The sequence below is a fragment of the Rhamphochromis sp. 'chilingali' genome (genome assembly GCF_963969265.1).
Source record: "Rhamphochromis sp. 'chilingali' genome assembly, chromosome: 21".
Taxonomy (NCBI): domain Eukaryota; kingdom Metazoa; phylum Chordata; class Actinopteri; order Cichliformes; family Cichlidae; genus Rhamphochromis; species Rhamphochromis sp. 'chilingali'.
Genome location: NC_137949.1, coordinates 16,382,975 through 16,410,104, shown reverse-complemented (window position 1 = coordinate 16,410,104; position 27,130 = coordinate 16,382,975). Strand labels below are relative to the sequence as shown.

At 38.9% G+C, this 27,130-nt stretch overlaps 1 protein-coding gene across 2 annotated transcripts in view; it reads left to right on the top strand.

Annotated features, from left to right (window-relative positions):
• The window catches only part of LOC308389565 (leucine-rich repeat and fibronectin type-III domain-containing protein 2), a 141,423-nt gene extending 117,419 nt beyond the window's left edge, over positions 1–24,004 (top strand). For both annotated transcript variants that reach the window (XM_080871042.1, XM_080871041.1), the window contains 2 exons: positions 14,853–16,249; positions 21,464–24,004. In XM_080871042.1, the coding sequence (XP_080727168.1) occupies positions 14,874–16,249; positions 21,464–22,445 (2,358 nt within the window). In that variant the 5' untranslated portion in view covers positions 14,853–14,873 and the 3' untranslated portion in view covers positions 22,446–24,004. The remainder of the gene's footprint in view (positions 1–14,852; positions 16,250–21,463) is intronic.
• The last annotated feature ends 3,126 nt before the right edge of the window (positions 24,005–27,130 follow it).

Below are 27,130 nucleotides of genomic sequence, written 5' to 3'. Positions count from 1 at the left end.
AGACGAGGAGAAAAAATAACTCCCCCCAGACTGAGCTCCAACAGGGAGATCATCCCAAAGGGTTGGTTCCTGCACAGTCATCTGTAAGGTTTACAGAAAGTGGCGTGGAAATGAGAAAATATTCAGTACCTCTTTTATGCAAGAGGTCAGAGAACATTGACCAGACTGCTTCAATCTAATAGAATCAAAACAGTCATTACAACCAAGGTAGCAGATAAGCTACCACTACAAAAACTATGCCGGTAGCAATCTGCAATCTACAGTCCAGATTCACACACCAAAACTAATGAATATGGAGAACTGAGACTTGAAGCATTTTCTAAACTATGTACATCATGTATTATCCTAAATAACCATATGATTGCCACTCTTACGATGCCTTTAAGTAGTCAGAGGGCCCGGTGGCGCCAGTGTCCGGCAGCCTCGCCTCTGTCAGTGCGCCTGTGGCTACAATGTAGCTTGCCATCACCAGTGTGTGAATGTGTGTGTGAATGGGTGAATGACTGGATATGTAAAGCGCTTTGGGGTCCTTAGGGACTAGGAAAGCGCTATATAAATACAGGCCATTTACTTTGTACTTTGCTAAGTAGCACCTTAGCTTGTTATGGACAATTTCCCTTTTTTTGTTATATAAGCTATTCATCATTAATCAGGTTCAACCAGTTCTATTCTTTGACATTTGACAGTGTTGCTTTAACCATTTAAAACATCCACATTAAGCTGCCTCCCTCTCTCTTTCACCTGGCACGCTCAAATTATGTATCTATACAAGGCTCAGTGCTTTCCATGACAGCTTCTTGTATGTTCCTGTCTTTCTCTGTCTTCCTCTTAAACTTAAATGTTCTGCTCTCATACTCTGCTAGCTCTCTGCCGTTTGGTTGGAGGATGACTGGTGCCAGTAATCAGCTTTTTCTGGTGGCTTGAAAAAGAAGTTAAGGCACTGAACAGCTGCCAGCCATCGTGTGCATGAGTGTGTGTCTGTTTGTGTCTGAATGTCACCATAGATGGTAGTCTTTAAGCAGAGCACATGAGAAAGTGAAATAAAATTGAATTTTGAGGCTGTCAACCAGCACACTTTGAGCAGCCTGTCAAAATCTAATCACAGATGGCTTGATCAAACAGTGTGTCTCACTCTGGTAAAAGGTTTTCTGCCTTCCACATGTAAAATTAAGAAAATCTTCCACCCACAGAAAAAGACAGCCTGTAGGCTTTTGCATACAATGTGAGCTTGAGTGGCTTTGCCGCTGGTGTTGTGCTATACATTGGAGCTGTAACAAGGGTGATGGATGGAGGCTGTTACTCACAAGTGATTTGCATCATCTTTACTGTTGCCACAAAGCTTACGTGGGAACCATCATAAAACACATTTTTTCTCTCTTTTCATGGTAACAGAGCATATCTACAGTTGTTTCTCTCCTTTCTTTGGTCTTTAGCCTATCGGGCACAGCAGGGGGAAAAGGCGATTGGTCTCCATAAGTTTTTTTTGCCCGGACTCCCTCTGCTCCAGTCGACCCTCCTTCGCACCGTGATCCACTTTTCCTTCTGAATGTTCCTAGGCTATACATCTCTTTCTTCCTTTTCCACCCTCCTCTCTACTGTATCTCACTCTCCCCCTCATTCTCACTCCCCACTGCAATGGCTCCATGTTGTGGTGCACCTTCAGGCTGTGTGTGGGATGATGTTGTGGGTTGGCATCTGGCAGCCTCTGATAAGAGAGCGAGTGAGCTGGTTCTATTCCTTCTGAGATTCTTTTGAATTTTTTTTTCTTTTTGGGGGGGGTTTGACGGAGTGTCCAGGGAGACCACTGGCCAGGATTTTTTTTTCACAATGTCTGAAGGACAGTGCCAAGAATATACTATACAATAGAAGTGGAACACCCTAGTCTCACAGAAAAACATGAAATGATCATGACCCTATATATTCCATGGCTGAGCCATGTTATGTGGAATTATATGCTTTCCCATAGAAAACAACAAGCCTTTACACATAATTTTAATTGTCAGTGTAACATGGTGTCGTCATCACCAGCTTTCAGAAATTGTGAACTGCAAACCCAACCAGCTACTTTAATTTAGGCCCCAACGTCTGGACTGGGTACAGTAGGAACACACACACAAAACTTAATTTTTGGGCAGTTTCTCCCTTTCTTCTCTGCATTCTTCTCTCCTCTAGGGGAGGTTTCATTTGGGAGCACCGGTTGATAGCCATATTCAGATCTTTTTTCAGATGTGTTCAAGGCTGGTCTCTGGCTGGGCCACTCAAGGGCCATTGTCCTATTGGAAGATGAACCTTTTCTCCAGTCTGAGGTTCAGAAAACCCAGGAGCAGGTTATCATCAAGGATGTCTCTATACATGGCTGCATTCACCTTTCCGTCACTAGTCTCCCAGTTCCTGCTGCCAAAAAAATCCCCACAGCATGATGCTGCCACCACCATACTTCGGTATAGGGAAGATATTGGTCAGGTGATAAGTGGTGCCTAGTTTCCTCTAAACATGACGCTTGGCATTCAGCCCAAAGAGTTCAGTATTTGTTTCATCTGCCCAGAGAATTTTGTTTCTCAAGGTCTGAGGGCCCTTCAAGTGCCTTTGGAAAACTTTAGTCAGGCTGTCACTCTACAAGGCCTGATTCGTGAAGTGCTGCAGGCCTTCTGAAAAAAAAAACACACAAAAGGACAGCCTGCAGTGTTGCTCTTCAGAGAGCAACACTGGAGCTCTGTCAGAGTGGCCATTGGGTTCTTGGTTACCTCCCTGACCTAAGCTGTTTGTCCAGCTCTAGGAAGTCCTGGTGGTTCCAAACATCTCCCATTTACAAATGATGGGAGCCACTGTGCTCAGAGTGCACTCAGAAGTTGTGCACCTGAAGTTTTATTGTTATTGTTGCCTTTTGGGTTTTTTCCCCTAAACTCACTTTCTGTAAAAACAAAACAATAAGTAAAAAAATACCCTAAATAGACTGAGGAAACCCTTACCTATGCTAATAGGTTTTGTGGTTGTATCACTAAAAAATGACCATTACACTGTAGTTTCATCCACTGCTAATATGAAAGCTCTATGAGTGGCCTGTTTATCAAATACTGGCACAAAGGTGAGGAAATGTGTGTTTGAACTTGCAAAGAGGCACTCTGTAAAAGTTGACCTTGGAAAATCTAAATATTCCTTCACATAGTGATTGTGAATAGAAAATCTGAGCAATGGGCTGTAGTTTATCACAGTCATTTTTTTTCTAGAAGCTATGCTTACCTCATAGGACAAATACTGCAATTTATGTGTATTAATTCGACTCCCAGTCCTCCTTTGTTGAATAGTGTGCCTTCCTAATAGAAACATCTCCCCTGTTTCACTTTTTCCATTTGTTTCATTTTGTGCTTGACCTAGGGCTAGAAGGGTGGGCATGGGGACTTTCACTATTTGTCAGTCTGCAATTAATTCAAAATGTTCCTCTGGGGAAAGAGCCAGACATACCTAACTGCTATAATCATCTCCATGTTTAGGCCCTGTGAGAGAATGTGGGGCATCATTAGCCACAGATTGATTGTAGCTTTGCTAGCAGTGGTATTAGATATCCTCTGCACAAGGAGTGTATTTGTATTTTGCTTCAAAACAAACAACAGACACTAATTTATTTGGATCACTGAGTTTAGCATATAAGATATTTTTTATGAAAAAAATGGGCTTGTTAGCATCGCTGCAACTAAGTGTTGCAGCTAGTGGGAGGAAGCAGAGGGATCTTTATCATAATAAAAGGTAAAGAGCATTTCTATATGATATTAGCTACAGTGAGAAAACCACGGTAAAAAGTAAGGAAAATCTTTCATGTGAAATGTTCAAAACTATGTTTTTATGTTGGATCAAGTTTTTATATCTTTTAAGATGTGTAATTAAGAAAGAATGAAGTTTTTTTAACCCAGTAAATAAATAATGTGGATTTGAGATACAAGATGATTTTGTAATGTACTTATTATAATTACTTGCCCAAAAGTTTGTCATATAAAAATTCACTGTAGATTTTCGAGAACTTTGAGTCTTTAAGATGTTTTCTTTCCTACAGCATTAGCCTTTTGGCTTTTTTACACTGATGCCTGGATTGTGTTGCAGACACAGACACAGTCAGCTCAAGGCCCAACAGATGAGCAATCATTCCTTTTATACTTCTTTGATGTCCGCTTGAAGTCTACCAGCTGGGGTGAATGTGTAGTTTGTCCATTGTAATGGCATAATTTAAATTCCCCATGGTCTAGTCTGCAAGGTTACAAATTTCAGGCAAACACTGGCATCCACACAGACCCTTTTACTCACCATCTGATGGAGATTTTCACTCAGGTCAAGCGGAGCTGAGTGGACCCTAGCGGACTCGTGGGTGCAAAAAGTATAATTCAGGCTTGAGGCAAATCACTATGAATAAAATATGACTTCACAACTTGCATATTTATTAATTTCTTATCCTCAGGCCTTGTGTGTCTCAGGATCTTGATTCTCGTGTTAGGCATGCTGTCAAGCATAGGAATACGTACAAAAAAAGTGATAATGCAGAGATACACATGTACACTGTCATGACCCTGAATATGTTACGCTTTGCTCCATCTCACACTTGAACGGTTCAGAAGGTCTGATCTGAAATTTCAGCAGTATTGTGCAAGAGGCCAACTAAATATTGAATGAATAAGAGACACAAGTAAGATGTTTTAGTTGGATAAAGGGAGCAAGAGCATGAGGCGTAGGCAATGACTTGTCAATTACCCATTTAAGTCTGATACAGAGCAGAACCTATGACTTGCCTCAGGTGGTGTGAGGGATGTTATGTGATGAATACAAGAGCGTATCCACCACTGGAACTATATATATAGCTTTAAAGTCAAATTTGAGTGGGAGATTTCTGAAAGTGCACAGAATACTGACTAATCCCTACAAGGTTCTCTTGTTTTACAATATATCCTTGTATACTACTAAACCCCTCCTATTAGCAGCTACAGAATTGGGTAATTCTTTAGTAATTTTGTCATTACAATATTCTAAAACGCTAGTTTGTTGTGATTCTTCTCTCTATTCGTTGCTTTTTTTTACTTTTTATTCAGGGCCTTTTATATAAACTAAACATGGTTAAACATGAAAATAAAAAAGTAATGAATGAAAGGACTGTAAAAACTGTGGTGCAGTCATGATTACAGACTCTTTTTGGTTTGCTGTAGCTCTCTCCTCTTAAACTAATTGCTTTGCTGCAGTCTTAACTTTATGGCTAACAACAGACCTGACGGATAAGTCACACATACAGGTATAGTTGAGCCTTTGCTACACTGTTTGGCATAAAATAATTGTGTGACAGCTTTTCAATGATCAGCATTTTCACTGTAGTTTGTTTGGACGAGCTGCCCACAGCGAGCTTTCAACACATCTGCTGAAAAACGATATCAATGGGGAAACTGCCTCAGCCAGCTAAAATTCAAACTGAAGCATTCAGTGAAAGAATCTGAGTAATTACAACTCTCACGTGACGGGACTGAAATGCCAGTGACCAACAACGATTTCACCAGCTAATTTCTTTACCTAGGAGGAGCGGCGTCAAGTGTGTGTCACTGTGCGACAACCTCCAGATGGTTTAAGCAGCCTACATCATTATGGTGGTTGAAAAGAAAATAAAACCCTGTCAAAGCCCGACTCTCCATCTGCAGGATCCGCGTCTTAATCATGCTTCTGGCACATTTTTGTTGCACAATATCCCTGACAATTCAGTGCAACCTGTTCTGCTCAGATGATTCAGCTTCACCTCCACTGGCACATTATCTGCTGAATATGAATTAAGCTCATATCAGACATTCCAGACTGCCTGTGCACATTGTATAGCCATCATGATCAAGCTTCTTACTTGGCTTAAGACTCTGGCAGCTCACGTCTTAATTTATCTTAAAACTTATTAACATTTTTATTAATTTTTTTTTTAATCTAAAGACCACTAGCATTGTCCAAATTGCTTCTCTGCCTTTTTTAGACTTGAAAACATTATGGAATTTTAGCATGTGAGATATTATTATGCCAGACAAAACAACAGCGATAGATGGACATTGTCTAATTTGATAAAGGTTAATTGGGTCAGAAAATAGCTTTAAAATGATGAACAGTCACATTTCTAACTGCTGGCCTCAAGTTGGCATCAATTAATTTGTTGCTGTTTGAGGGTGTTCAACCCCCCACCCCCTTCCTCACCTACAGTACCCGCCATCTTCCCCGCACCCCACCTCCTGTTGTTAGCACTCATTTCTGTGCAAGGGCAGGAAATCTTTATCTTTATTGCAGGGTTTGTGAGTATTCTTTGATTAATTATCACGTGCGTGACAACATGTGTTTGCCTTTGGATGTCAGCGATATGCCTGCACTGAGCACATGACAAAGGTAAACTAGAGGAATGAAGAAGGTAGGCCTACACAGCTTTAACATGTCTGCCTTTTGCTACTTTGATGACTTGTTTATGACGTGGCTGTCATGTGTGATGAATGAAAATGTAGGGAAGAAACAGTAAAACAAAGGGTTACTCATATGCTCACAGAGAACTTACACACACCCACTCACACCCTGCAAATGTTAATGATGTCAAAGATGTTGATGTATCAGCAAGTGCATGCTGCAAACAGTGCTGAAAAGAAAGCTTAGGGAGATTTGTTTTTGCTCAAATGCAATTAGGCTTTCTTTTCCTGAACTATTGGTTCGTTTATTAGACAACTTATTTGAGAAACACGATGCAAAACTGCTACATAGGGTGAAATGTAAAGCAATAACAGCAACAACAGGAAATAAGTTCAACATCATCAGTAACTGATATTTTCAGAGATTCAGTGTGAATTAAACTTTGCAAGGATGTCAATATTACATGTTCATTGGAAATACATATCCTTAAATCTAAGACAGAGAAAGCGTAGGGGAAAACAAATCCCTCTTGGTACTCTTGATAGTGATCCTTTTCTTTTTTGTACATTAAAGGTGCTGTTAACAACTAATTCAATTTACTTTTAAAAGCCAAAATGTAGCAAACACAGGGCTGAAGTTGTAGCCCACAGCTAACACACTCACTGACTAAGAATTGAAGTGAACACAGCTTTCAAGAACGTCTCATTTTCAACAAAAGTTAAGTCTGCCATATCAAAGTTTGCTTCTTTACCCACCCACAAAGAATAGATCTGTTTAGTTGTGTCTTACATAGCCCCGTCTAATTGTGTAATGACTTCATAAGCTGTGTGAGGCTGAAGGCAAAGTGTGGATTTTTTATTTTCATTTTATAGTTAAACATCCTGGAAATTTTATGTCTTTCAGTTAGATTTCATCTCAGACTTGAGATATATTTGAATAACTTCTGTCTGTAATGAGAGGAAAGGAGACTGATAGAAACCAAGAAGAGATGAGTAGTTTGTGTAAGATTGAAACATAACTATACAACTGGTAATATTTTTTCTTCCATAACAGATTTATGAACATATGACAAGTTGGTTTTGTTTTGTTTTGGGATGTTTTTTTCTGTAGCTTTCTTAACTTTTAGTTTCCTTCTCAGCAAATATGAATTTCCTTTTTTTTCAAACCATCATTAGGAGCAGTGAAATAAACACCAGCATAATACAAAAAAATGCTGGCTGGGAAATGCTTGTATATCTATAAAATATATACAGCTTGTTAGATTAGATTTAATTGGTCAGTCTTGAGTCACCTGCTTGCAAAGATTAAAGTACTTACCTGGCTACTACTATAGAAATATAGCCATGATGAAAAGAAAGTACACCCTCTCTCAAATCTAAGCTTTTATGTATCTTTTTAAAGACAAGTCTTTCAGTGTTTTTCCCAAGTGTTCTAATATTACCTTTAATGTTTAACATGTCAACTTAGGTCTGGAGTATCTGATGTCGCTCTTGGGTTATTTTGCAGTCTGACCATGTGGCGAATTTCCTGGGAAGTCCAGTTCTGGGAAAATTGGCAGATGTCTTTGCGTAATCTTTGTGAATAATTTTGTGAATAGTTGTCTCTCCCTCGCTCTCTCTGTTGACCCTGTGATGGACTGGCAACCTGTCTAGGGTATACCCTGCCTCTTGTGCTGGGATAGCCTCCAGCACTCCTTGCCCCATGACACTGAATTGGATTAGTGGAAGAAGATGGATCAATAATTTATGTTTAACTTGAATAAGTAGAGTTTGTTTTTCGTTTTTTTCTGGATAATTGAAAAGAGAGAAAGTGCCCCAATGCCCACCATTAACCAGCCAGACTGCTTAATGCTGCACTGGCATTTCCTGGACACCAGAAATAACTGTTCTCACTTTGTTACTCTGTCCTCATTAAAAAGAAAGGTGCCAAGCATGGAGCTTAACCACAGCGCACAGAAGAGCTAACTAAATTTACAGTCCTTTAATCACTTTATTAGTGTTTTATGGTTTACAACAAATATCATTAAATTTAGGATATTATCTGTATCTGTCATTTCTCTACTGACTGTACCAACACTCAGTTCATCATTGGTTTTGTATTTTTGTATTCAGTATATAACACGCAGTGTGCAGATTTAGATGGGGAACAGAAAGGACCTTAGAACAGTTTAATAGCTTGATCCCATTTCTTCCTTTAGTATCCTACAGTAAAGTATTTTCTATTATCTCTATAGACAAAAGGCTGTGTGTGTGAATCTGCTGAAGGAAAGTCTGGACAGGATTTAGACACTTGTCACCCTCAAGAGTGAAGCTTGTCCAGGCTTAAAAATTGTCTCTAGAATCCAAAAATCAGCTGGCAGTGGTGAAATTTCCAATTTAACATCAGAGCACCCTTCTGAAAAAGAAAAAAAAACTCTTGGTACAACAGAACTTTGTTGTGCCAAGACTCCCTCCAAGCTTTGCCTCAGTCTGCTTTTGCAGCTATCCAGGAGGTTCAAGTCTGATACAGGACTGCATGTAATTCATAGAGCCATGTCTGAGAAGCTTGTCAGGACAGGTAGCTGAAAAGACGAGCTCACAGCTGGTTGATGTAATCCTCAGTAGCTGGCTTTTGTGTTCTGGAAAGGTGGAGCTATTCAGTTAATCTTTTCTTTGCTACCAGTCACTGGCAATTCTGTGCAACACGTATGTTTGACTGAGCACACAGATTACTTTGGTTAACATCCAGAGAAGGTTTCAGCCATTGTATCCTCCCTCCATTTTTCACTCTGATAATTTCCATCTTTTGTCGAGATTATTCCAGAATTGCAAAATTCACTTTCTAAATCCTGTGAGCAGTTGTCCTCTTATGCTTGTACATACTCTCACATATATATTCTAATAATCAAATCAAAAGATTTATATTACGTGAAAGGAAGAAGACTGCTTAGCCTGTAATTTTACACCTGCGTAAGGCACCTTTATATGTGCTGGCAACCCCGTACGGTAGTGAGAGAGAGCTGTTGTCACTACTTTGAGCGTCAGCACCCACAAATGATGCAACATGACATCAGTGGATTGTATGTAGCACAGTCAGGCTTACTGAGCTGTCAGCCTGTGACATGTTTTATCAAAGCATACCAGAAGAAAGAGAAAGATGTAATGCTCGAGAGTCCAGCTCCGTCTGCACTGCGCTCTCTTCCCGTTGTTAAGGAGACAGCAATGTATTGGAAGATTTGTGAACAAAGCTGACAACTGAGGAAAAAAAGGACAAATCTCGGTGAAAGGACTCAGCTAGAGGTTTTATTGTTTTTTCTTTTAACACGACAATGGGTCGAAGAAAGAATGAAAATTTGTATAACATAGATTGTCCTGACGTTTACAGCCTGGCTTACCTGCATTAGGAATTAAACTGATGCGGACAAGGCTTTGTTGGTGCCAAGGGAAGGCAAAACCATCAGAGTGACCGTCATCTCCCTCAGGGCTAACTCAACCTATATAGTACAGTCGGATTTTTGTCTAACAGATGGCAACACAGCTGTGTAAGCATGTTCATGTGATGGTTACCCTTGTACAACAAATTTCCACTTACAAAATACACCTTGTTTTTGACAAACTTTTCGTCCTTGTGTGTTTGTGTTCCCCTAATTCAAGCGTGTCCTCATTACTAGGGTGTGGGATGCTGTCTTTATATCAAAGCCACTGGCATCTGAGAGAGAGGCACAATGTCTTCTTTGCGTTGTTGGGCTGATGCACTCCTTACACCAATGGTTAGAATGGTCTCATTCACAGTGGGTCACAAAAAGATGCTTGGTCATTGTCATAGTTATGGGGTTTTAATTCTGTTACATACGGTCGTATTATACAATTATTGTTCTCCATATCTTATCTTCACAATCTTTTACCATCAACTTGCTTGATCATCTTTATGTTTTGTACTAAGCAGTTAATGGTTTCCACCATTATGTCATTTTCTCCTTTCAAACTAGTGTTCTTTGTGTTTTCCCAGTTTCTACATTTTTGTTGTGTATTTTTGTTCTTTTGTGCATCTTATTGTTTTTTTTTTGTCTGTTTTTTGGACCTTACATTTTCATTTTCAGTCACCTGTTAATGATATTTAGCTTGTTGGATTAAAAGTATGGTGTTTGGATTTAGTCTTCTGATTCAAGTGTCTTCTGTTTACATCTTTAAAACCATTGAAGTAAGGCATCACATCAACTTGTTGTGAATGGCTGTATTTCAACCCAAGTCACAATCTTTTTCCCAAACATGACATAGCCTTTAGAAAGAGATAAAATATATTAATCAGCCCAGTTTTGTTTCCTTTGGACAGTTTGTTCTTTATGTTAAGCTAACCAATGCTAATACTGTAGTAATACTGTAGTTAAACTAGTCTCCATACAACTAAGTATATACCTTGCTTTCAGCTAGATTTCTTACTCAGTTTATAATGTATAAAAAGTTTGGGGTCACCTGAATAATACTTCAATCTAGTTCAAACTGACTGAAAGCCATCAGCTGTCCAATCAGTGCATTTTAGCAGTCAATAAGATTTCTTTCTGGTTTGTTTCTGACAGAAAATAATTTCCAATAATACATGTTCTCTTTCAGCAAATGGACAAAACAAGAAAAAAAAACATTAATTACTCTAATCTCGCATTTCTCCACATTACTGTGTGGAACCTTTACCGATAAAATACAAGAACAAGAAGTTTGAAAACTGCATTTGCTCATGGATTTATAAATTCATTTATGAAACTAAATTCAAGGAGCTCAAGCAGAAGCTCCTAATGGTGCAATAATATTCTATATTACGTGCCTCAGGAAAAAATAATCGCTTTTATTGCTCATGAATTCTGTTTAAAAGTACATATGGGCGGCATTTTTACATAAAGTGGATAAAGAGTCTCATACAAAGACAGCAACCAATACGAAAAATTTGAAAAGGTGAATATTTCCCAGTGCTAAAAGATCTCTGAACTTTTGATGCAATCATAGACATATAGTATATTACAAAAATACTACAATAAAATATATGTCTATAAAATATCTAACAAAGTAGATGAACACTTTGTGTCTATTTGTTCGACTTCTATTGTTGTGTCGTAAGTTGAATTAATTTCACAGAAGCTTATCTGTAAGATCAATAAGGAACATCTGTAGTCACTTCCACTTTCCCACACTGTCAAGCTGATTGTGACATCACTGGTCTAGTCCAATCGGCTTTCTGCCGGCCAATCAGCCTTCACTCCGCGTACTTTAAATCTCACTGTGTCTGTCTTGCAGTTTCCTTCCTCCAACTAACCCTCTCCCCGATCACCATCTCTAATTATTCAGGCTCTATTCAAGACTCCATCTTTATCTCCACCACCAGCGTTTAGACTCCAGGGGGTCCTGCCCTAATCCCATTGAGGTCTAACCGCCAAATACCTCAAATTGAATTCTGTACATAAATAAACCATGCTCAATTCCTTCTAATGATCTCTTCTTATTGAACTATATGTCAGCGTCATTGATGTACTGTGGAACTGTATAGAACATATCCTTGTTGGTATTTCTGTTATTTTGTCCCTTACAGTAAATTTTAGATGGTGGTGCAGGCTTGGTAAAGGTCATGAGTAAATAGATATGGGCCTCAAACATGGTCCACGGTTTATACTGTACGCCTTTGTGAGTGAACCTCTTCTCTTCCTGAAAGGTCACCTCTGAATCTCTTCTGCCTACATTTCTCTGCCCAGTAACCGTAATACACGTTGAATATACGTAGATAATACTAGGAATCTTTCTGAGATTATATCTAATACATATGAATTTCTACAGAATTTCTATATTTTTTGATAATATTTACCCACCAAAATTGTACCCTTCAAGTGAAAAACTGCCAATGAAAAACGATACATAAAATATAAAGGCAGATTCTTTGAGGTTATAGGACTTTTCAGCTGCTGTTTCTAGATGGTGTCCATTAAAATGAGTACATGAGACAACCTGTCTGTCATCACTGACAGCTCTCACCATGAGGCCTTTTGCACAGAGTTTCACAGTTTTAAATAGTGCTGATTTTAAATTGTTACATTAGGATTGAGACAGTGAAACCTCAGAAAAGTCTGTAGCATAAATATTAGCACCACATTGTAGCTTTTTTCTACGATACTAAAAATTAAGAAAAGGACTTTAGCTGTGTGAACTGAAAAATGAGAAATCTCTCTTTCTCTCTCTCTTTCTCATATATCTATAACATGTTGCTTTTTTATTTCTAAGAATTTTGTGTTGTATTTCTTCTTGGTATTAAAAGGTTTATAGTACCATTTGGCCTCATCAAAACTGTGGATCATAATTTTGGTAGTTCCGCTGTTTTTTTGGCTTTGTTTTTTTAAATTAACTTCTTTGGTGAAAGTGAGTATTGCAAAAAAAAACAAACCACTTTGCATGAGCTTTCTAAGCATTTCACTGTGACACACAACCCAAATGAGGAAGCATTTGTGATATGATTACAGATTGATTTTGTAAATTAGAAAAAATAGTCATATATTTCTTCTTCTAAGTTATTGAAAAGCACAGCCTACACATGAAGAGATGTTGCAAGGTAGTCACACATAAGTCACAATGCTGCAACTAGCACCTCAGACATACATAATAATGAATATCTGAATTGACGTAGTTAATGTAAAACAAATTACAACCATGCTTCCATGGTTCTAGAGAGAACCATGCAGACTACAAGGCAGAGTTTCCCATTAATCAAAATTGCTCATGTAAAAAAAAAAGGATGATTGAAATTGATTTTTAGGTTTTGAGTGTATTAGGAATTAATGATACAAATATCTGGGGGAATTAAAAGCTAGCTGTATGAAGTCAAGTGTGGCCATCCATTTGGAGCAGTCAGCCAGGTGTGAGGACTGTTAATGTACAGAGGCAGGCTGACTTTTTCCATGTCTAACACATGTGGTTTGTGTGATATTCTTTCCAAATTTCTGACTACAATGGTGCAGACACAATGAAAAAAGGAAACAAATGAGAAAAACTGTGTAAAATCATATATAGCGCACAGCATAAAAAAAATGTAGTAAATGAGTAGTTCATGTAAATTTTGCATTTTGTCTTAACAAAATTGTGTAACATCCCAAGAAAGAACACAACATGCATTGTTTGTTGTGGAAACTAGTTCAGGTACCCTACACTTGAACTAGTTTCCACTGCATGTATGTCGGTATCTGTAATGACAGCTTATAAGCATGTGCGTCATTAAAAATAGCTTCTTAGCACAGTTTAATCCTGAGCTTCATTCAGACAATCCTCGTGTGATTTCTCACACCTTCTTTGCATTGCAAAGTACATGCATATGAAGGTTATAATAGAGAATATTAATGTAAAATATTCTCAAGCATAAATATCAGACCTGCTCATTAAACAAGCGCTTTTGGACCATATGGTCCAAAGACTATACTGGCATTCTGTCAGAACTGGATTTATGGCTCTCAACCCTGTACACAATCCATGATCACACAGGCTCATTAAGTTACATGCAACTGAAAATGTATAACGTTAGTTTTGATCATAAAGCTTAATGGAGCACTGTAACAAAAAATACACCTTGTTTTTGACAAACTTTTCGTCCTTGTGTGTTTGTGTTCCCCTAATTCAAGCGTGTCCTCATTACTAGGGTGTGGGATGCTGTCTTTATATCAAAGCCACTGGCATCTGAGAGAGAGGCACAATGTCTTCTTTGCGTTGTTGGGCTGATGCACTCCTTACACCAATGGTTAGAATGGTCTCATTCACAGTGGGTCACAAAAAGATGCTTGGTCATTGTCATAGTTATGGGGTTTTAATTCTGTTACATACGGTCGTATTATACAATTATTGTTCTCCATATCTTATCTTCACAATCTTTTACCATCAACTTGCTTGATCATCTTTATGTTTTGTACTAAGCAGTTAATGGTTTCCACCATTATGTCATTTTCTCCTTTCAAACTAGTGTTCTTTGTGTTTTCCCAGTTTCTACATTTTTGTTGTGTATTTTTGTTCTTTTGTGCATCTTATTGTTTTTTTTTTTTTGTCTGTTTTTTGGACCTTACATTTTCATTTTCAGTCACCTGTTAATGATATTTAGCTTGTTGGATTAAAAGTATGGTGTTTGGATTTAGTCTTCTGATTCAAGTGTCTTCTGTTTACATCTTTAAAACCATTGAAGTAAGGCATCACATCAACTTGTTGTGAATGGCTGTATTTCAACCCAAGTCACAATCTTTTTCCCAAACATGACATAGCCTTTAGAAAGAGATAAAATATATTAATCAGCCCAGTTTTGTTTCCTTTGGACAGTTTGTTCTTTATGTTAAGCTAACCAATGCTAATACTGTAGTAATACTGTAGTTAAACTAGTCTCCATACAACTAAGTTGTAAATTTCCCCCAGGGATCAATAAAGTATTCTGATTCTGATTATCTTTTGTTTTGTTTTTCTTTTTTTCAGGTCCTCGTTGCATAAGCTAACATGGACAAAGTGGTCATCAGTCTCCTGTTCCTGGGAACTGCAGTTACGATGGTCCATGCATGTCCCAAATACTGTGTCTGCCAGAACTTGTCAGAGTCCTTGGGGACTTTATGCCCCTCCAAAGGTCTGCTCTTTGTTCCACCAGACATTGACCGGCGAACTGTGGAGCTCCGGCTGGGTGGCAACTTCATCCTAAAGATCTCCACCCTGGACTTTGCCAATATGACAGGTCTGGTGGATCTCACTTTGTCCCGGAACACCATCAGCGACATCCAGCCTTTCTCATTTATTGACCTGGAGACATTAAGATCGTTACACCTGGATAGTAACCGGTTGACTGAACTGGGACCAGATGACCTCCGAGGACTGGTTAACCTGCAACACCTGATCCTCAACAACAATCAATTGAGCCGTATCTCTAAAGTAGCCTTTGATGACTTGTTACTGACACTGGAGGATCTTGATCTGTCATATAACAACTTGCGCACTGTGCCTTGGGAGGCCATCCGAAAGATGGTTAACCTCCATCAAATGAGTCTGGACCATAACCTCATCTCCTTCATTGCTGAGGGAACCTTTACAGATCTCGACAAACTGGCACGCTTGGACCTCACCTCTAATCGTCTTCAGAAGCTCCCTCCAGATCCTATCTTTGCACGTTCCCAGAGCAATGTGGTGATGAGCACACCATATGCACCCCTGCTCTCACTAAGCTTTGGTGGAAACCCTTTGCACTGCAATTGTGAAGTGCTTTGGCTTCGGAGACTGGAACGGGAGGACGATATGGAAACCTGTGCTTCTCCTGCCAGTCTAAAGGGACGCTACTTTTGGTCTGTTCGTGAGGAGGAATTTGTGTGTGAGCCCCCTCTGATCACACAACATACACACAAATTGCTCGTGCTCGAGGGACAGACAGCTAGCTTGCGCTGCAAAGCTGTTGGCGATCCAATGCCAACTGTGCATTGGGTTGCTCCTGATGACCGTTTGATTAGCAACTCCTCCAGAGCAACTGTATATGAAAATGGGACTCTGGATATAACAGTCACCACATCTAAGGACTACGGTACATTCACCTGCATTGCTGCTAATGCTGCAGGAGAATCTACAGCGTCCATTGAACTATCAATCATTCAACTCCCCCATCTGAGTAATGGTACAAACCGTACCACCCAGAACAAGTCAGGCCTGTCAGACATAACAAGCTCTACTAAGATCAGTAAAGGGGAGCCTAAAACTCTTCCAGAGAAGGTGGTGTCTGTATCAGAAGTGACCGCTGTTTCTGCTCTGGTCAAGTGGAGTGTTAGCAAAGCAACTCCAAAGGTCAAAATGTATCAGCTTCAGTACAATTGTTCTGAAGATGAAGTCCTCATTTACAGGTAAGAGTGATTACTGAAACTTGATTACATCTAAGTATGGGCTAAAAACTCTCTCTTCAAAGTGGCACACTGAGTCTTGAGTGTAATCTTTAGCTTTAGAATACATACAGTTGGATTTCTTCTCTCAGCTGTTAATTGTTTGGTGGGTGAGTACTTGAGACAGTCAGTTCCTTTGAAGTGTTACTTGAAGATCAACATTCATTTTTCTTAATCCTTCTTGAGATTTTTTTGTTTAAATTAAGAATTGACGGGTTGCTGTGTTCACATTTTTAAGCAAAAAGTGCAATCCAAAGTGCAATCCTTGCCCTGAACCATTAATTAGAAATCCAAGAAGAAAAAGGATTATAGACCCTCATTTCAATGTATCCTTCTTAAGCTGCTCAAGTCCATAAAGTGTGAGCTTGGAGACTGTTACTGAAGATCTTTGGGCTCTGTGAAATCAATTTCCTATGTCAAATGAGACAGTGAAAGCGGCAACATTCAGCAAAGATAACTGTTTGGAAATACAAAAATACAGCCATGCTGTTTAATATTAAATTGATGCATTTAGGTACATTAACCTCCTAAGACCCCAACTTTTTCATTGCATGCATTTTTAATTTGTCTTTGCTATTTTGGCTGATTGGGACCTGATGAATGTAAAACCAAAGAATTATCTTTTTACCTGATGTAGTTTCTGAGAAGAGGATATCAGGCCCTCGTAGAGCTAAATTTCGTATTGTGGTCTAGACTCTAGGCAACCCAATATGTGATGTCCACATATGTGGACACCAGGTCCTAGGAGGTTAAAGGATGAGTAACAACAATCAGATTTATTCATACAGTATGAGTCCCAATTTATAGGACAACTTGGCCTTTTTTGAAGAGAGGGGAAGACATGCACCAAAGGGCCGCAGGTCAGACTCTAACTTGGGCCTAGTGCTCTCCGGCCATACGGCATATGGTTGTCTGCTCACTCACTGATCTAACCCGACCCCCTACACCTTTTTTTTGCCACATAATGTGTTTTGTTTCCTCAAACTAATGTTAACTTATGTAAAGAAACTCACTGAAGGATCCTTGAATGACTAGTATGCTGAAGTTTATACATTACCACATTATGGTCTGTTTTAGGCAGGAAATTGAGCATTTTCATTTCAGGCTTACTAGCACTGATAACTGAGGCTTACTTTCTCTATCAAACACCATATCTGATCACCAATACCTGATCTAATGAAATAATAAGAAAATCCAAACGGCTGGGTATTAGCTAGGATTCTAAGAATAGAACTGTGCACAGCAATTGTGAAAGATATCACTCTGCCCAAATGCTTTTAATGCAACTTGCCATCACTGTAAATTCAATAATAAGCTGTTTATCTGATATCCTTGCTTTCATACTTAGTGCCAGCTTTTCATGCCAGAAAAAGGGAACAACATGAATTTTGAGATTTTTTTTTCATCCCAGTGACAGAAACAGTGGATGACTCATCTGTGTTCTAGTAAACGGCCTTATGAATTTTCTCTAATTTGTACAAAACTGCAACTGTAAGGCTAATGTAAGCTTTGTAAAATGTATTTTCCTTTTTCATTCAGTGATTCGCAGCAGCAAAATTGTTTCCCTGAAAAGAGATTATTTAAATTGCATTCTTGATGTTGTCAGTCAAGACTGGCCCCATATAACAAAACATGTACATTTATTTGTTTGAATGCTAGTTTGAGATATTAAAACCATGCAAGTTCTTAAATGCAGATTTAAGGATGAATTTCTTAGTTTAACTTCACTTTAGTGCAGGGCTCTAGAGTGCGACCAATTTGGTCGCAAATGCGACCAAATTTTTCAGTGGTGCGACTAAAAATAAATATTTGGTCGCACAGGTGCGACCAACTGTTCCGGTAACAAAAAAAAAATCTCTGTAACTCTCCGTGTGGTCAACAACAGACACACATATGCCCCTATCGTGGACTAAACCAATCAGAGATAGTCAGGGGCGGGACCTCTCTGATTGGCCGTGGTCCAGTTGAAAGTGCAGGTGGAAGAGAGAGGTGAGTAGCTTGAATAAAGCGATATCAATTCATTAACGGATTCCACACAAAGACCTAAACACGGAGCGGACCCAACACATCAGAATCAGCTTCGTCTTTCTCGGCTTTCTCACCCGACGGCCTGAACACGGACACGCTGTCGGAGCTTAGCGATTCTTCGGGTCCGCGCTGTGTTTACGTCTTTTTGCGCTGATTCTGAGCTGCAGGTTTTGCCTCTCTCCAACCAAAATTCACCGAGCCTGCAGCAAAAGAAGCAGCAAACTGCGCTTCACATTTGATCAATGTCGTCATGAATTCCCTCTGACTTTTGCTGTTTTGCTTCCACCACGATAAAAATCACACTTCCTGCACAGCTCTCTCTCTCTCTGTACTTCAGGAACAGTTTCCCATCTCAAATCTGTTTTCTGCATTATTCATTCGCTTATTACCCACCAGTCTAGCGTTGTTTACAGCGCTTTTTCTTTTTTCACTTAAATGACCTCGGACAAGAAAGCCTAATTTCTGCTGTTCAATACTGAAGAAATTTAAATTTCTTAAAATTATGCAAAATTGCAGAATATTTTTAAGGTTATCTGCTATAAAAAGCCAGACCAGGAAAATCTCCTTCATGTTTTCCTGTGTTTTATTCTCAGTTACTTTCACACAAAGGCATCTGCTGTGATTTTCACAATTCTGATGAAGTCTCATGTGTATCAGTACTGATAAATGATCAGAATTATAATATTTCTGACTGTCTGAGGCTAAATTGAATCAAATCAGGACTTTGAGAACCGGAATTGAATGGATTATAGAAATCAGTGATGATACTCAGCCCTAGTGAGCAGCCTAGGCCTGAGAGAAGTGGATGTACTGTAGCTGTGGGTAATAAGAAAAGATGAAAAGAACTATTGATAACTTTTTTGTTAAGTTAAGGCCTGATCTGTCTGAAATTCATAGCCAGTGCTCTGACACGGTGCCATCAATATTTGAATGCTGAAAAAGCACAGTGTATCCAGAAAACACATTATATGCTGCAGTAAATGCACTGCCCAAGTGTCCCCTCTCCCCACGGCCTTTCAGCAGCAGACAGCAGCAAACAGGTCGTCAGAGGAGGCCAAGATGATGATTAAGTTTTTAACATTTTCTACAATATTGACAAAGCACTTTAAGCACAAGTTTGTTAGTTAATAATTTAGAAATTAATATTGTCTGTATGGACTTCCCCCCCCCCCAAAGAAAGTGCACATGTAAAACTGCGGTGTTAAGCGATGCGGTTGAAAAATTTGAGTGCGCCTAACTTTTGTGCCGGTACGCCTAAATTTTTAAAGTTAGGCGTACCGGTGCGCCCATGTCAAAAAGTTAGTCTAGAGCCCTGCTTTAGTGCACAGTTGGTAGCCATTAATTTAAGTGTTGAGCACTGACTTTGCTTACCATGTGATTTGATGCTTTATTCTTTAATGTAATCCTCAGTATGTACTTTATATACAGAAGAAAAAATGGCCTAAAGCAATTCATTTATCTGCACACCAGAATACACATTATAAACTGGAAGGAAAAGATAATGTGAAAAGACAGGACAACTACTGTTTCTGAATTAATACTGATATCCTTTCATAGCATGCATATGTGCACCCCCCTAGCTGGCCGATGTAGTTTCCCACTGCCTGCACTGAAACAATGGCATGATTAAAAATCAATCACAGCCATGTGGAGCAGAGGAGGGATTGCATGAGTCCACTGGAACATGTGAGGAAGCACAGCTTCTTCCTGGTTATGGGAGAAAGAGGCAATTAAGGATGAATAATGAACTGTAGCCCCGCTGGTGTCTGGGCTCTTTGGTGGAGGCACTTCAGAGGGATCAAAGCTTTCAACACATATGCTATAAGAAAACAGCAAGCAACAATGGATGAATGACTGAGGAATCTATTTATACATGCCCTTATGGGTATGTTGGAGTCTAAACCTTTTTTACCCCAGTGTTTTCCAGTTTCACATCAATAAATTATTTGTTGTATTGTACATGTAATTACAAAATTGTGTTGGAATATGATACATTTTCAAATCAAAAGTTGAAATACATTATGTTTTATACACCCCTCAAAAATGGCTTGGATTCGAAAGTTTGTTGAGGCTTCTCTAACCATGATGTTAAAGCAAGATTGAAGACCAATTATATTCATCTATTGTCTTTTTTGGCAGAAGATCAATGGCCAACGTCCATTCTATTTAATTCTGTTTAATTCAGTTCAGTTTCCAAATCACAGAAAGTCACTTCAAGGTGCAACCTGTTCCTTATGGTACTGCTCCTGTGTTAGATTTTTAAAAATCTAATGGTCTAGGGCACGGTAGCTGAAAGTGGTCGTCAAATTATACGTAAAGTATCCTAAACACAGAAAAAGTATTTTCTAAACTGTGCATGTCCACTAATTGGCATTACCAGAGATTTATTAATTTAGCATCAAAACAGCATTTTAAATCCAACTACTTTGAAGTTTTGGATTCGATGGCAGCATGTGCGACCTGTCAAGCACAGCAAATTACCCTACAAAGAAGCAAGACAATTGTAACACTTAAAAAACTTTACTGCATTCGGTTGGAAAGTCATGTGCAGGGTTTTAAATTACATGTTTTGACACGTGGAGAAAGAGGATTTACTAATTAAATGTCTCTGAGATCAAATATCCAGATGAATGAGTGGATAAAAGCAGTTGCTGTCTGTGCAACAAAATACAGGTTTTGAAAACACCCTTTTCATTGGCAAAGCTCTTGGGCAATTAACTTACTGCAGATTTGAGTTTCAGTTTAACTCAAAAAGCACTGAAGCTTAATTAAGCAGTCATATTAAAACATCAGAAATAATAACAAATTGACTTGAAACAACTTAATGCGTGTTTAATGGATTGTACAAGATATTACATTTAGCCAAAACAACAATATTTAAAAATTGTCCATTCACTATTTATCTCATTACTATTTGCTTGCATGGATATCAAATGGTATATACCGGGAGCAATGAAGTCATCTTTTTGAATTACTTTGTGCATATAAATAACTACTTAGCATGGTTAATTGTGTACTATTTCCTTGATATGTCAAAGCATAAGATATTAATTCAAACTACTTTCAACATTTTGGCACTATGGCCTTGTTTTGAATCCCTGTGACAAGAAGTCTGTATTTTTAATGTCGTCTCTCTGTTTCTGTTTTCAGAATGATTCCCATGACTAACAGGGCCTTTGTACTCACTAATCTGGTCCCAGGGATGCAGTATGACCTGTGTGTCTTGGCCATTTGGGATGATACTGCTACGACTCTCACTGCCACCAATATTGTAGGCTGTGTCCAATTTGTCACCACTGAGGATTACCCACAGTGTCAGTCTATTCACAGTGGCTTCATGGGTGGCACTATGATCCTGGTCATCGGTGGCATCATCGTGGCCACACTGCTGGTTTTCATCATTATCCTCATGGTTCGCTATAAGGTGACGAGTGGGATCCAGACTAATAAACTGCCCACTGTGAGTAACACATACTCTCAGACGAACGGAGGAATGAACAGGTTCAACGGTGCCCCACCACAGGTCAAATCTACAGTGGTGGTCATGCGTGAGGAAATGGTAGAGTTCAAGTGTGGATCGCTCCAGAGCAGTCTCTCTTCGTCCTCCTCCTCTTCTAACTCGTTAGACAGCCAAACAGCAAGAGGGGCTGGTGACCGCTACAGCATGCAAAGCAGTGAGTGCACCACCCTGCCCAGCAACAAGTTCAGGAGGCACGGCCCCAAAGCACGCCCAAACTTGGACCACCTTTTAGGGGCCTTCACCTCACTGGAGCTGCGAGGGGCAGGGAGAGATGGCGCAGGGACTTCTGGACCCTCCACCAGTTCCAATGCTATGGCAGTGGCTGTGGTACCACCGTCTGATAAAGAACCATTGCTTGGAAGGGCAGAGTCCACAACCATGCTGGGACGCATCCTAGGGCTCCCCCAGGAGGGTAAGCCAAAGAGGAGCCATTCGTTTGACATGGGTCACGTAGGGGCCACACAGAGTCGCAGCAGCTACCCACGCAGGATCAGTAATATCTGGACTAAACGCAGTCTGTCTGTTAATGGCATGCTGCTGCAGTATGATGACAGTGAGGATGAGAAGCCCAGTTTTGAGAGCTCCGAGTGGGTAATGGAGAGCACGGTTTGAAGACCATAAAGACCACATGTGAGATTCATGACCAAACAATAAATCTATATGAGAATAAAAGAAACATGAGTGAAAAGTGAAGGATATCCCAAAGGGAAACTATCTTCTGCATGAAGCTAACCCAAGTGACAATATAAGACACTCAAATCAATAGATTCCTGGTCATGATCTCATCTCTGACAGTGTCAAACTGTATTTGAAAAATGTCCCCATTTTAAAACAACTGCAGAAATGGCCCACAAGGAATATTTCCCAAACCACAGGGTACATGAGATTATCCCTGAGGGGAGAAAAGGGAAAGAAAGACAAGAAATTCTAAGTGGATTTACTATGTCTTTATTAAAACAACTGAATACCAAGAGGATTTGCCTCGATTGTGGTGAAGTGGATCATAATGTCATGGACCCTCAGCATGAAATGGGACTACTGCAACAGTAGAAAGACCAGAGGAGCTAGTAGAAAATTAAAACAAAGTCATTTTTATTTTCAGTCATTTTTTCTATCATTTTTACTATTTATTATTTGAGGCAATTCATCAGCAGAAGCACATCTCGGTACTGAGTTTGTAGCTGTTGGTCACATACAAATAGACCCTCTCACACATACACATATGTAGAGGCTACCATCTCTCATACAGCCATTGCAAATACTTTCAAATTGATAACATGATTAATTTTCAGTAACAATATGGTCCTATTTTCTAGATACCATAACAATGAACCACAGCAAGCCAGTCTTGTATTTGTACCTCAGGTTATGTATCGTACGTTGTTATTTTAAAGCAAGTAGGACTACAGCTAAGATTGAACACAAACAGCTCCACACACAAAGTTCTTTGCTTGATTGTAAAGCTGTCAAAAAACTATTTGTTGCCATCCAGTCAAAATCCAGTGTGTTTCCAGCTCAGGTTAAATCCTGCTCTAACAAAATGTCAGTTTGAGTGCTTTGATACTCTCCCCATAGGTTAGCCCTGGTGACAATGGTCCCTGCAGGCAAAAGGCCCATTGATGTAAACAGAGTGTTCGCCTCAGGGTACGGTTTCAGATGTTATCAAGATATATTATAGTCACTGGACGTGGATGGTGTTTGAAATCCATCAAGCCCACTTAATCATTTGCCCAAAGCTGCCAAAAGCAGGATCTATCGTCAGGCTGTTATTCTCATGAGGTAACACAAACAAGAGAGTATGGCAATTACTCATTTAGCCAGGTTAAATGGAGGAATTTGTCATTTGATAAAGGTCATCGTGCTGCTTAGAAGAAAGGAAAAAAGGGGAACGATAACTCATTAAGGGCCAAACATTTCACCAAGTTACATGATACAGAACCTTTGTTGGTTTATGTATTATTTCAATTGATCCATCAGAGAGCCCATTTATCTTTCATTCTCTTTCATACAGGGCTGTACATTGCAGTAAAATACTTTGAATTAGACTCTACTCAGATTACTGCTGATCAAAACTGCAACATCTCTGCATTTTAATGCCTTTCTCGATATTCTGTGGATCTCTGCTGCATTTTAACATGTGGGATGGTCATCGGTTTTCGTTTCTTCCCTACAGTAGGTGTACCATTCTGTATATTGGCATTCTTTTTGTACAATAACTGGGTGAGAATGTAAATGGGGATGGGGGAAGGGGGCAATCGTGCAGTAGTACTTTTATTTTTATGTGAAGCAAACAGTGAGAAGGTGCTTTACTGTGACGTACCAACTTGATCATTGTTAGTTGGCTTACTGAAATGGGATTTTATGTGATACTGCAAGGGGGAAGTGGAGGAGTGGCTTTTGTTAAAGGGTCAAGCCACTCAAATGACTAAAATACTTATTGTCCAGCTTATCTCAAGTGGTATTCCTGCATGTACACTGTAGACAATCTTGGTTTTATTTGCTCATGGTTTCAGAGAGCTTTGCCTCTAGTGCAATACAACGGTGTTGGAAAATGCAGACCAATATATATATAGTTTAACAATGTATCTCTTCTATAGATCTGTTACATCTGTTACAAAAATGATCAGGACCCTGTTTACCTAAAGCTTTAATCATTGTTTAACCCAATATCACCACAAAACGTGCAATAGACACGCCAGTCCACCGTGTCCGTTTCACTCTTTGCCTCTACGAAGCGTGAAAAGGACACGCATGTCGAAGTTCCAGTAAGCTGCAGTAAAAGAAGAGGGAGATATTTTATTTCAAGCCAACTTGAAAAGAATCACAGTAAAGTGTTTAAATAGATATTATTAACACATTTACATGTAAATACATATTAGCCCCCTAGCTTAACCATTTGTGGCGATTAAGGACCTTGGAATGTCCTGCATATGTTTTTTTGGTCACTACTGACTTCTTGGTTCTAAATATATTATCTGCCACTGCTGGTAATGCGGTAATGTAACTTCTGTATGTGTGTCCATTTCATGTTTTGGAGAGGCAAAGCGTGAAATGGACGCGGTGGACCAGAGTGTATATTACATGTTTTGCCGCAATACTGAGTTGCACTGTATCCGTGCCATACAGTATATCCATTCTAGCCAGTGAGCCACACTGCTGACATTAAGTGTGTTTAACTGTATATGACATACAGTATATCCAAATGAGCTTTAAAATCATGAGCTTATAAATTCAGCAATTTAAAAAGCACAAACATTCTCTAATAATGTGTCTAAAATAAATGATAAATTCAGAGTAATACCTACAAAGTGGCCAACGACATAAATCATTTGTTCAAGATGATTGCAACAGGGTTATGGGACGAAGCGTGCACTGCTCCAATGGATGAATGAGACTTTTTTCTTATTATTCTTATTATTCAGTTGCAGGGATAGCACTTTGTTCCAGAAAGCCACATGTGCATTTAGGACTGAGACAGTTGAGGCATGGAGTTACTTTTGTGTCATTTAAAATATTACATTTGCATTATAAAACATAAAAAAACAACCTTGTTTTTAAATCCAAAGGTTTTACTGTTGAGCTCACTCTCGTGGGCAGTCTCTGTTGGTCAGCATGGCAGCTTCCACAGTTTGCAAATAAGAGAGTGAGAGCATAAATGACATAAAATCAATGTGTAGGTGTGTTTGCACATAACATTCATCTTGGTAATGGCAATAATGTTATGTTTAAACTACGATTGGTATTATTTTACTTCACTTTTTTTTGCCTGTAGCCAGATATGGATTTTCATAATCAGTTTCCACATCACAGTTTGTTGAACAAAAGCAATCTACATGGAGTCCTTTATAAAACGAAACATTCTTTGTGTTATTGTGGCAAAGATATATAAACATACCTGTGCAGTGACTTTTCTGCCTTCTTTGCTCTTTCTATGCTTTCACCACACAATTATTTACCAACTGTCAGTGTTGTGACTCTAATCAGTAGAGACATGTCATATTTCACCTTAAGACCCACGTTCGACTTAACCAGCAGCAGTTTTGGATTTACACTCAAAAGTTTGATTGATATTAAATCAATGAAAAGAAAACTAAGGAAATAAGGAAAAAACATCTATACAGTTTTTTCTTTCTTTCTTTTTTTTTTTTTTGCAAAATTATCTTGTTTGTTTGCATAAAAGTGACAGAAAAGTACCCATATTAGTCCTTACTTCTTTAAGAACCATATATTGTTTTATAATAACATTTCTACTGTTTTGACAATCGTTCCCATTTTCCAGTTCAGTTCCAAAATGATCTGATTCATGAATTGAACAAAAACTAATTCAGCAGCAGCAGCAGCAAAACCGTTCTCATCAAAACCCTCCAATATCAGTGTAAATGTTCTTCTGTACCAGAGCTGTAGCCCAGGTGCAGCAATAAGCTACACAGACATGCTTCTGTATCACTGTCTGATTTTTTTTTGTTCCCAGCATATTGTTTTCCACGAAAACCTGTATGAAACACTTTGAATCACTGCCAACTACGTAACTTTTCGCAGGAATTTGCTAGCCTGAGGAATACCTACACAATGCTGAACAGAAAAAATCGAAATGACTGCGCCCGTAATAAAGTGTTAATCTTTATCTTTGAGATTTTGAGTCCTCAACGAATGTCGTTTTACCCTCAATTTAATGTTTGCCAAAACATTACAACTTTTTAAACAATTGTTAGCTTACATTTTTGAAGATTTTTGTCTTTGCTGCAAATGAATGAGTGCTACAGACCGTGTGATTCATAACATTTATTATTTATTCTTAACAGAATAAGTCAGATTACCCAATATCATCAGCACGTTACTTTAGTATCTCAGGTATTTTGTTTGCAGACACTTGTCTGCCTAATTTGCCAATAACAGTTGGTTTTAATGACAACGATGCAACAAAGTCACAAAAAAAAAAACAAGTTAGGTACATTTTTATCTATATTGTCCACTTTCATGCAACAAATCATCCTCCCTCTTTTGGTTTCATTTCTATTAATTTCTCATTATATCCTGATAGTTTCACTCATTATTATAAGCGGAGAGCATTTTACCTTACATATTAAAACAAGTTGTTTTGCTAAAGATTTTGAAATTGAATTCATTGTGACTATAAGCAGAAGAAACCTAAATCTATTCCCATCTGTTTTATTTCATCTGAAGTTTCAAGGATGCTTATTTTGGAATTTGAGCAAATAAAACCAGAAAACATTTGCTTTTGTGACACTGGGGGTACACGTTGAAATATGTATTTTAGTGAATGTGTGAAGTGACCC